Below are 12500 nucleotides of genomic sequence, written 5' to 3'. Positions count from 1 at the left end.
ACACTGACCTAGCTGTGATCCCAGGTAGAGAGAACAGCACCTACACTGACCTAGCTGTGATCCCAGGTAGAGAGAACAGCACCTACACTGACCTAGCTGTGATCCCAGGTAGAGAGAACAGCACCTACACTGACCTAGCTGTGATCCCAGGTAGAGAGAACAGCACCTACACTGACCTAGCTGTGATCCCAGATAGAGAGAACAGCACCTACACTGACCTAGCTGTGATCCCAGGTAGAGAGAACAGCACCTACACTGACCTAGCTGTGATCCCAGATAGAGAGAACAGCACCTACACTGACCTAGCTGTGATCCCAGGTAGAGAGAACAGCACCTACACTGACCTAGCTGTGATCCCAGGTAGAGAGAACAGCACCTACACTGACCTAGCTGTGATCCCAGGTAGAGAGAACAGCACCTACACTGACCTAGCTGTGATCCCAGGTAGAGAGAACAGCACCTACACTGACCTAGCTGTGATCCCAGATAGAGAGAACAGCACCTACACTGACCTAGCTGTGATCCCAGGTAGAGAGAACAGCACCTACACTGACCTAGCTGTGATCCCAGATAGAGAGAACAGCACCTACACTGACCTAGCTGTGATCCCAGGTAGAGAGAACAGCACCTACACTGACCTAGCTGTGATCCCAGGTAGAGAGAACAGCACCTACACTGACCTAGCTGTGATCCCAGGTAGAGAGAACAGCACCTACACTGACCTAGCTGTGATCCCAGGTAGAGAGAACAGCACCTACACTGACCTAGCTGTGATCCCAGGTAGAGAGAACAGCACCTACACTGACCTAGCTGTGATCCCAGATAGAGAGAACAGCACCTACACTGACCTAGCTGTGATCCCAGGTAGAGAGAACAGCACCTACACTGACCTAGCTGTGATCCCAGGTAGAGAGAACAGCACCTACACTGACCTAGCTGTGATCCCAGGTAGAGAGAACAGCACCTACACTGACCTAGCTGTGATCCCAGGTAGAGAGAACAGCACCTACACTGACCTAGCTGTGATCCCAGGTAGAGAGAACAGCACCTACACTGACCTAGCTGTGATCCCAGGTAGAGAGAACAGCACCTACACTGACCTAGCTGTGATCCCAGGTAGAGAGAACAGCACCTACACTGACCTAGCTGTGATCCCAGGTAGAGAGAACAGCACCTACACTGACCTAGCTGTGATCCCAGGTAGAGAGAACAGCACCTACACTGACCTAGCTGTGATCCCAGGTAGAGAGAACAGCACCTACACTGACCTAGCTGTGATCCCAGGTAGAGAGAACAGCACCTACACTGACCTAGCTGTGATCCCAGGTAGAGAGAACAGCACCTACACTGACCTAGCTGTGATCCCAGGTAGAGAGAACAGCACCTACACTGACCTAGCTGTGATCCCAGGTAGAGAGAACAGCACCTACACTGACCTAGCTGTGATCCCAGGTAGAGAGAACAGCACCTACACTGACCTAGCTGTGATCCCAGGTAGAGAGAACAGCACCTACACTGACCTAGCTGTGATCCCAGGTAGAGAGAACAGCACCTACACTGACCTAGCTGTGATCCCAGGTAGAGAGAACAGCACCTACACTGACCTAGCTGTGATCCCAGGTAGAGAGAACAGCACCTACACTGACCTAGCTGTGATCCCAGGTAGAGAGAACAGCACCTACACTGACCTAGCTGTGATCCCAGGTAGAGAGAACAGCACCTACACTGACCTAGCTGTGATCCCAGGTAGAGAGAACAGCACCTACACTGACCTAGCTGTGATCCCAGATAGAGAGAACAGCACCTACACTGACCTAGCTGTGATCCCAGGTAGAGAGAACAGCACCTACACTGACCTAGCTGTGATCCCAGGTAGAGAGAACAGCACCTACACTGACCTAGCTGTGATCCCAGGTAGAGAGAACAGCACCTACACTGACCTAGCTGTGATCCCAGGTAGAGAGAACAGCACCTACACTGACCTAGCTGTGATCCCAGGTAGAGAGAACAGCACCTACACTGACCTAGCTGTGATCCCAGGTAGAGAGAACAGCACCTACACTGACCTAGCTGTGATCCCAGGTAGAGAGAACAGCACCTACACTGACCTAGCTGTGATCCCAGGTAGAGAGAACAGCACCTACACTGACCTAGCTGTGATCCCAGGTAGAGAGAACAGCACCTACACTGACCTAGCTGTGATCCCAGGTAGAGAGAACAGCACCTACACTGACCTAGCTGTGATCCCAGATAGAGAGAACAGCACCTACACTGACCTAGCTGTGATCCCAGATAGAGAGAACAGCACCTACACTGACCTAGCTGTGATCCCAGGTAGAGAGAACAGCACCTACACTGACCTAGCTGTGATCCCAGGTAGAGAGAACAGCACCTACACTGACCTAGCTGTGATCCCAGGTAGAGAGAACAGCACCTACACTGACCTAGCTGTGATCCCAGGTAGAGAGTACAGCACCTACACTGACCTAGCTGTGATCCCAGATAGAGAGAACAGCACCTACACTGACCTAGCTGTGATCCCAGATAGAGAGTACAGTAGTTGACATGCAGCACCAGCAGACATGGGCTGTCCCAAATGGCACCCGATTCCATGACAAACCACTTCATCAACAGATATTGATGGGACACAAGTGAAAGGCGTTATGTTAATGTCATACCTGTTCATGTTTTATTTTAGGAATGTTTCATTAGGAAACTGTTTATCCTATCAAAGTAGTACTTGGCAGGACCAGTAACTTTGTCATGACAAACAACAATGTGAAATACCATGCACACTCCTACCAGAGCAATATAGGACCTGCTGAGAAGTAGTGTACTATCAGGGAATAGGATGGCATTTGGGATGCACCTGTACTCTAACGTGAGGGACTTACCTATGCCTGAAATCTTTATTTCTGCCAGAGTAACCCACAGGCAGCAGGGAAAGAAAGAGACAAGTTAGTTGTTAGTGAAGATTAGTAGATTAGTAATTAACAAATAATTATGAATAAAACAATAGCAAAAGTATTCCTACACTTCAAGATGTCTAACTCTAACGTATACCAGGTCTTCAGATTCTACCCCTCCACCTCTCTCTATCCCTCCACCTCTCTACCCCTCCACCTCTCTCTATCCCTCCACCTCTCTACCCCTCCACCTCTCTACCCCTCAACCTCTCTCTACCCCTCCACCTCTCTCTATCCCTCCACCTCTCTACCCCTCCACCTCTCTACCCCTCCACCTCTCTCTACCCCTCCACCTCTCTACCCCTCCACCTCTCTACCCCTCCACCTCTCTACCCCTCCACCTCTCTCTATCCCTCCACCTCTCTACCCCTCCACCTCTCTACCCCTCAACCTCTCTACCCCTCCACCTCTCTCTATCCCTCAACCTCTCTACCCCTCCACCTCTCTCTATCCCTCCACCTCTCTACCCCTCCACCTCTCTCTACCCCTCCACCTCTCTACCCCTCCACCTCTCTCTATCCCTCCACCTCTCTACCCCTCCACCTCTCTCTATCCCTCCACCTCTCTACCCCTCCACCTCTCTCTACTCCTCCACCTCTCTACCCCTCCACCTCTCTACCCCTCCACCTCTCTCTACCCCTCCACCTCTCTACCCCTCCACCTCTCTCTACCCCTCCACCTCTCTCTATCCCTCCACCTCTCTACCCCTCCACCTCTCTCTATCCCTCCACCTCTCTATCCCTCCACCTCTCTACCCCTCCACCTCTCTCTATCCCTCCACCTCTCTACCCCTCCACCTCTCTCTATCCCTCCACCTCTCTACCCCTCCACCTCTCTCTATCCCTCCACCTCTCTACCCCTCCACCTCTCTCTATCCCTCCACCTCTCTACCCCTCCACCTCTCTCTATCCCTCCACCTCTCTACCCCTCCACCTCTCTCTATCCCTCCACCTCTCTACCCCTCCACCTCTCTCTCAATACCCTCTCTCCCTCTACACCCTCTACACCCTCTACACCCTCTACACCCTCTACACCCTCTACAGACCCTCTACACCCTCTACACCCTCTACACCCTCTATACCCTCTACACCCTCTACACCCTCTACACCCTCTACACCCTCTACACCCTCTACCCCCTCTACACCCTCTACACCCTCTACACCCTCTATACCCTCTACAGACCCTCTACACCCTCTACACCCTCTACACCCTCTATACCCTCTACAGACCCTCTACACCCTCTACACCCTCTACACCCTCTACAGACCCTTTCTCTTTCAACAACATGTCTGCATCAAAAAAATAACCCTATTCCTTAGATAGTGTAATACTTTTGACCAGTCCCCATAGCGCTCTGGTCAAAAGTAGTGCACTTTAAAATGGAGTAGGGTGCCAATTGGGACCCATCCATCCTCTTCAGCTCGTCTCTCTAGTCCCCACCCAGCTGACACAGGTGGGTGAGAGAGACAGGAGCATCACCCCTGGCTCTATAGGGGCCTGTCATGTTACCTCTGGGAGGAGCATCACCCCTGGCTCTATAGGGGCCTGTCATGTTACCTCTGGCAGGAGCATCACCCCTGGCTCTATAGGGGCCTGTCATGTTACCTCTGGCAGGAGCATCACCCCCTGGCTCTATAGGGGCCTGTCATGTTACCTCTGGGAGGAGCATCACCCCCTGGCTCTATAGGGGCCTGTCATGTTACCTCTGGCAGGAGCATCACCCCTGGCTCTATAGGGGCCTGTCATGTTACCTCTGGCAGGAGCATCACCCCTGGCTCTATAGGGGCCTGTCATGTTACCTCTGGCAGGAGCATCACCCCTGGCTCTATAGGGGCCTGTCATGTTACCTCTGGGAGGAGCATCACCCCTGGCTCTATAGGGGCCTGTCATGTTACCTCTGGGAGGAGTATCACCCCCTGGCTCTATAGGGGCCTGTCATGTTACCTCTGGCAGGAGCATCACCCCTGGCTCTATAGGGGCCTGTCATGTTACCTCTGGGAGGAGCATCACCCCTGGCTCTATAGGGGCCTGTCATGTTACCTCTGGGAGGAGCATCACCCCTGGCTCTATAGGGGCCTGTCATGTTACCTCAGACAGGAGAGAGAAGGACCATCTGAGCTCCAGGTGGGGTGAGTAGGTGGCTGGAGGACAGAGCCCCTAGCTCTAAAATTATTTGACATGTTTAGAATAGTCTCTGAACCCAGGTCTGGCAGGCTAGAGCTAGACTTGTGTCCCAAATGGCACCCTATTCCCTACCAAGTGCACTACTTTTGACCAGAGTCCTATGGGCCCTGGTCAAGTAGTGCACTACACAGGGAATAGGATGCCATTTGAGACACATGTCTAGCTCTAGCCTGCCAGACCTGGGTTCAGATATTATTCTAAATATATCAAATCGTTTTAGCGTTTGCTTTTGCCTGCCTGGAGTACGGGCTGGGTTTTGCACTTTTGTGACTATTCTATTTACTATTCTATAGCTCAATCAAGCCGAGAGGAAGTATTTGGAAATGATTTCAAATAGTATTTGGGATTTCCCCGGGATTTCCCCTGTGCCTGTTGCCATGGCTACAGTTGAGTCTAGGTCCCTCCTCGCCAAACAGGTGTATTACCTCAAGCACAGGAGGTTGGTGGCACCTTAATTTGGGAGGACGGACTGGTGGTAACGGCTGGAAAAGATTCCAAATACATCACACACACGCGGTTTCCTGTGGATTCCAGGTGTTTTTAATGCCATTGCATTTTTCGCTCCGTTCCAGACATTACTATCACCGTTCAGTCCTCAGCAGCCTCCACTGACCTCAAACTATTTCCTGGTTAATAAATAAAACAAAAACGTAGTAAAATACCTGAGTTCCAGTACGCTGGTGACGTTCCCGGTGGTGAAGATGCGACGTACGTAGTTAAAGTCGCCCACGTACAGGCTGCCGTCTGAGCCGCACGCCAGAGCGACGGGAGCCAGGAGTTTGTTGCCGTCGGCCATTCCGTTGCAGCTGGGGCAGGAGATGCTACGGTGCCTACCGTTACCCATCACACTGCTGATCACAGGTGGCTGCTGGGAGACAAACACGTTCTCGCCGTTCCCCATGTGGAGGATACCTACGAGAGGAGGATACTAGTATCAGTCAAATAATCACGATGAAGATGAGGATACTAGTATCAGTCATATAATCACGATGAAGATGAGGATACTAGTATCAGTCATATAATCACGATGAAGACGAGGACAGACCACAAGGTATCAAGTCATATAATCACGATGAAGATGAGGAATCTTCATTCTGAATAAAAACAGATGGACACAGAGGATATATCTACTATAGTCACTCTGTGAGGACGGGACATCCAGTCCAGACTCACTGTGCTCTCTCTCTGACAGATCCAAGTGCCTCCTCTCCTCTCCTCTCCTCTCCTCTCCTCTCCTCTCCTCTCCTCTCCTCTCCTCTCCTCTCCTCTCCTCTCCTCTCCTCTCCTCTCCTCTCCCCTCCCCTCCCCTCCCATCTCCTCTCCTCTCCTCTCCTCTCCTCTCCTCTCCTCTCCTCTCCTCTCCTCTCCTCTGCTCTCCTCTCCTCTCCTCCCCTCCTCTCCCCTCCTCTCCTCTCCTCCCCTCCCCTCCCCTCCTCTCTCCTCCTCTCCCTGAACACTTTACCATGTAAGTACGCTTCATTTCTTGTGATGAGCATCTCTGACAGGGACAGACGGACGAGCTGCATGCCTGACTGGATGAGACCTTAGGTGTGTCCCTAACCCCTTCACGGTGCACTACTTTTGACCAGGGCCCTAGCAGGGAATAGGGAATAGGGTGCCATTTGGGAGGATCTCCCTCCCTTTCCACTCCCTCTCTTACTCCTACGACAGCTTTTTAAGAGTAATTCACTGGAAGGGAGAAAATTGACCCTCCTCCTTCCAAAAAAAAGTCAGACCTGTCTGAGTATGAATGACATGTTCTTATGTATAAAATCTCGCTAGAGGGAGAGATTTAGGCCTGTATTGATGTAAAACCATTACCGTAATGCAGTATGGTGTGTTTATCTTGACTGTGTCAAAGTATCAGGATACAGGTCTAGTAGAAATGCAGTATGGTGTGTATATCTTGACTGTGTCAAAGTATCAGGATACAGGTCTAGTAGAAATGCAGTATGGTGTGTATATCTTGACTGTGTCAAAGTATCAGGATACAGGTCTAGTAGAAATGCAGTATGGTGTGTATATCTTGACTGTGTTGAAGTATCAGGATACAGGTCTAGTAGAGATGCAGTATGGTATGTATGTGTATGATGAAATGTGTAACAATTTAATGAGTAGAATGTCTTCAGACGGGCACAATGGTGTAACTCCTACACCACACTAACTCAAGACGGGCAGAGGATCGGTACAAAAGCCATTTGTTCCCCAAAAATGGAAGAAGAGGACTTTACATAGCTTCCAAGAGAAGGTTGGTGTACTCACCACTCTGAATGTTGAGAGCATGGTGTTTGTCCAGGGACCAGCCTCCTAGGTTTGAAGCTGTGATCTCATATCCCTGTAGAACAGCTGTCCTCTTCTCCCAGAGGATCAGATCTGGACATGACTCATATTCATAACCCACTGACACTACAGAGAGAGAGAGAGAGAGAGAGAGAGAGGACAGGTAGTTACTCCATAACCCACTGATACTAGAGAGAGAGAGAGGACAGGTAGTTACTCCATAACCCTCTGATACTAGAGAGAGAGAGAGGACAGGTAGTTACTCCATAACCCACTGACACTAGAGAGAGAGAGAGGACAGGTAGTTACTCCATAACCCACTGACACTAGAGAGAGAGAGAGGACAGGTAGTTACTCCATAACCCACTGATACTAGAGAGAGAGAGAGAGAGAGAGGACAGGTAGTTACTCCATAACCCTCTGACACTAGAGAGAGAGAGAGAGAGAGGACAGGTAGTTACTCCATAACCCACTGACACTAGAGAGAGAGAGAGAGAGAGGACAGGTAGTTACTCCATAACCCACTGACACTAGAGAGAGAGAGAGAGAGAGGACAGGTAGTTACTCCATAACCCTCTGGCACTAGAGAGAGAGAGAGAGAGGACAGGTAGTTACTCCATAACCCTCTGATACTAGAGAGAGAGAGAGAGAGAGAGGACAGGTAGTTACTCCATAACCCTCTGACACTAGAGAGAGAGAGAGAGAGAGAGAGGACAGGTAGTTACTCCATAACCCTCTGACACTAGAGAGAGAGAGAGAGAGAGAGGACAGGTAGTTACTCCATAACCCTCTGATACTAGAGAGAGAGAGAGAGAGAGAGGACAGGTAGTTACTCCATAACCCTCTGATACTAGAGAGAGAGAGAGAGAGAGAGAGAGAGAGAGAGAGAGAGAGGACAGGTAGTTACTCCATAACCCTCTGACACTAGAGAGAGAGAGAGGACAGGTAGTTACTCCATAACCCTCTGATACTAGAGAGAGAGAGAGAGAGAGAGGACAGGTAGTTACTCCATAACCCTCTGATACTAGAGAGAGAGAGAGGACAGGTAGTTACTCCATAACCCTCTGACACTAGAGAGAGAGAGAGAGAGGACAGGTAGTTACTCCATAACCCTCTGACACTAGAGAGAGAGAGAGAGAGAGAGAGGACAGGTAGTTACTCCATAACCCTCTGATACTAGAGAGAGAGAGAGAGAGGACAGGTAGTTACTCCATAACCCTCTGATACTAGAGAGAGAGAGAGAGAGGACAGGTAGTTACTCCATAACCCTCTGATACTAGAGAGAGAGAGAGAGAGAGAGGACAGGTAGTTACTCCATAACCCTCTGACACTAGAGAGAGAGAGAGGACAGGTAGTTACTCCATAACCCTCTGATACTAGAGAGCGAGAGAGAGAGAGGACAGGTACTTACTCCATAACCCTCTGACACTAGAGAGAGAGAGAGGACAGGTAGTTACTCCATAACCCTCTGACACTAGAGAGAGAGAGAGAGAGGACAGGTAGTTACTCCATAACCCTCTGATACTAGAGAGAGAGAGAGAGAGAGAGAGGACAGGTAGTTACTCCATAACCCACTGATACTAGAGAGAGAGAGAGAGAGGACAGGTAGTTACTCCATAACCCTCTGATACTAGAGAGAGAGAGAGAGAGAGAGGACAGGTAGTTACTCCATAACCCTCTGATTCTAGAGAGAGAGAGAGAGAGAGAGAGAGAGAGAGAGAGAGAGAGAGAGAGAGGACAGGTAGTTACTCCATAACCCTCTGATACTAGAGAGAGAGAGAGAGAGAGAGAGAGAGAGAGAGAGAGAGAGAGAGGACAGGTAGTTACTCCATAACTCTCTGATACTAGAGAGAGAGAGAGAGAGAGAGGACAGGTAGTTACTCCATAACCCACTGATACTAGAGAGAGAGAGAGAGGGCAGGTAGTTACTCCATAACCCTCTGATACTAGAGAGAGAGAGAGAGAGAGAGAGAGAGAGAGAGAGAGAGAGAGAGAGAGAGAGGACAGGTAGTTACTCCATAACAGGTAGTTAGTTACTCTGAATAAGACCAGGTAGTTAGTTACTCTGAATACTCTGAAAATAGATTCAGATCTTTATTGTTCCATTGCTGATTAACAACAGACATACAAGTAGAACAACACAATCAACCAATCAACCATAATTCAACCAATCAATCAACCATAATTCAACCAATCAATCAACCATAATTCAACCAATCAATCAACCATAATTCAACCAATCAATCAACCATAATTCAACCAATCAATCAACCAATCAACCATAATTCAACCAATCAATCAACCATAATTCAACCAATCAATCAACCAATCAACCATAATTCAACCAATCAATCAACCAATCAACCATAATACAACCAATCAACCATAATACAACCAACCAATCAACCAATCAACCATAATTCAACCAATCAACCATAATTCAACCAATCAATCAACCAATCAACCATAATTCAACCAATCAATCAACCAATCAACCATAATTCAACCAATCAATCAACCATAATTCAACCAACCAATCAACCATAATTCAACCAATCAATCAACCATAATTCAACCAATCAATCAACCATAATTCAACCAATCAATCAACCAATCAACCATAATTCAACCAATCAATCAACCAATCAACCATAATACAACCAACCAATCAACCATAATTCAACCAATCAATCAACCATAATTCAACCAATCAACCATAATTCAACCAATCAATCAACCATAATTCAACCAATCAACCATAATACAACCAACCAATCAACCATAATTCAACCAATCAATCAACCAATCAACCATAATTCAACCAATCAATCAACCATAATTCAACCAATCAATCAACCAATCAACCATAATTCAACCAATCAATCAACCATAATTCAACCAATCAATCAACCAATCAACCATAATTCAACCAATCAATCAACCATAATTCAACCAATCAATCAACCAATCAACCATAATTCAACCAATCAATCAACCAATCAACCATAATACAACCAACCAATCAACCATAATTCAACCAATCAATCAACCAATCAACCATAATTCAACCAATCAATCAACCATAATACAACCAACCAATCAACCATAATTCAACCAACCAATCAACCATAATTCAACCAATCAATCAACCAATCAACCATAATTCAACCAATCAATCAACCATAATTCAACCAATCAATCAACCATAATTCAACCAATCAATCAACCATAATTCAACCAATCAATCAACCAATCAACCATAATTCAACCAATCAATCAACCATAATTCAACCAATCAATCAATCAACCATAATTCAATCAACCAATCAACCATAATTCAATCAACCCATCTTCCATCAATTTAATTTATTTTTTATTTATTTCACCTTTATTTAATTAGGCGAGTTAGTTAAGAACAAATTCTTATTTACAATGACGGCCTACCCCGGGCAAACCCAGAAGACGCTGGGCCAATTTGTGCGCCGCCCTATGGGACTCCCAATCACAACCAGATGTGATGCAGGCTGGATTTGAACCAGGGACTGTAGTGACGCCTATTGCACTGAGATGCAGTGTCTTAGACCACCGCGCCACTCGTGAGCCCGAATCAAGCCATCAATCAATCAATCTATCCATAATTCAATCAATCAATCAATCAATCCATCAATAATCAATCAATTACATACAAATACAGGTATTTACTTCCACTAAAACATCCTACCAACATACAAGTACCGTAAAAACAAAGGATAAATAATAAATTACCGAAGGCCTCAGACAGCCCGTAGACCTTCTGGCTGTAGACATCAGCCTTGTCCCAGACGAAGTTAAAGTTGAGATTAGGAGCAGCGGGGAACCACTTCCTGAACAGTCTTCCCTCCACCGCCACCATAAGGTGTACCTTCATCAGGTTAAAGGGCACGGTGGAGTGGGTCAGGGTCACCCGCAGGATGGATTTATACCCAGGGCTCCTGCTGCTCAGGTAGCTCAACGACATGTCTGTCCCGGGGATAGGAATCTCTTCCTGGAGAGCCTGGGAGAGGGGGGGAAGAAATAGATGGTTACACCACCATGAACAGGAAGAGCATGTTTGGTATCTTTCATTCATTTCCTCCATATGATAACTGACACTAATATGCACTTGGACACTCAAAACATGTACCGTTTGCGTCCATGTGTTGATGCACTAGAGATGAATTAATACCCTGGTGTTGATATAGACTGTGTTGTCCACCCCCTGGTGTTGGTATAGACTGGCTCCACCCCCTGGTGTTGGTATAGACTGTCTACACCCCCTGGTGTTGATATAGACTGTGTTGTCCACCCCCTGGTGTTGATATAGACTGTCTCCACTCCCTGGTGTTGGTATAGACTGTCTACACCCCCTGGTGTTGGTATAGGCTGTGTTGTCCACCCCCTGGTGTTGGTATAGGCTGTCTACACCCCCTGGTGTTGGTATAGACTGTCTCCACCCCCTGGTGTTGATATAGACTGTGTTGTCCACCCCCTGGTGTTGGTATAGACTGTCTACACCCCCTGGTGTTGGTATAGACTGTCTCCACCCCCTGGTGTTGATATAGACTGTCTCCACCCCCTGGTGTTGATATAGACTGTGTTGTCCACCCCCTGGTGTTGATATAGACTGTGTTGTACACCCCCTGGTGTTGATATAGACTGTCTCCACCCCCTGGTGTTGATATAGACTGTGTTGTCCACCCCCTGGTGTTGATATAGACTGTGTTGTCCAACCCCTGGTGTTGATATAGACTGTCTACACCCCCGGTGTTGATATAGACTGTCTACACCCCCTGGTGTTGATATAGACTGTGTTGTCCACCCCCTGGTGTTGATATAGACTGTCTACACCCCCTGGTGTTGATATAGACTGTCTCCACCCCCTGGTGTTGATATAGACTGTCTCCACCCCCTGGTGTTGATATAGACTGTCTACACCCCCTGGTGTTGATATAGACTGTCTCCACCCCCTGGTGTTGGTATAGACTGTCTCCACCCCCTGGTGTTGGTATAGACTGTCTCCACCCCCTGGTGTTGGTATAGACTGTCTACACC

The 12500-nt window shown here is 48.0% G+C and overlaps 1 protein-coding gene across 10 annotated transcripts in view; it reads right to left on the bottom strand.

The window, feature by feature from the left end:
* tenm4 (teneurin transmembrane protein 4) overlaps positions 1–12500 on the bottom strand; it is a 649554-nt gene that overhangs the window by 153913 nt on the left and 483141 nt on the right. For 7 of the 10 annotated variants that reach the window (XM_045704148.1, XM_045704150.1, XM_045704152.1 and 4 more), the window contains 4 exons: positions 11196–11463; positions 7413–7556; positions 5813–6062; positions 2895–2915 (listed from right to left, as the gene is read on the bottom strand). In XM_045704148.1, the coding sequence (XP_045560104.1) occupies positions 2895–2915; positions 5813–6062; positions 7413–7556; positions 11196–11463 (683 nt within the window). The remainder of the gene's footprint in view (positions 1–2894; positions 2916–5812; positions 6063–7412; positions 7557–11195; positions 11464–12500) is intronic. The other 3 variants (XM_045704149.1, XM_045704151.1, XM_045704157.1) reach the window with 1 other exon arrangement.

Source organism: Salmo salar, chromosome ssa20, assembly GCF_905237065.1.
Source record: "Salmo salar chromosome ssa20, Ssal_v3.1, whole genome shotgun sequence".
Classification (NCBI taxonomy): domain Eukaryota; kingdom Metazoa; phylum Chordata; class Actinopteri; order Salmoniformes; family Salmonidae; genus Salmo; species Salmo salar.
Note: the sequence above shows the minus strand (reverse complement) of the source record. Positions and strands in the feature narration are given on the sequence as shown.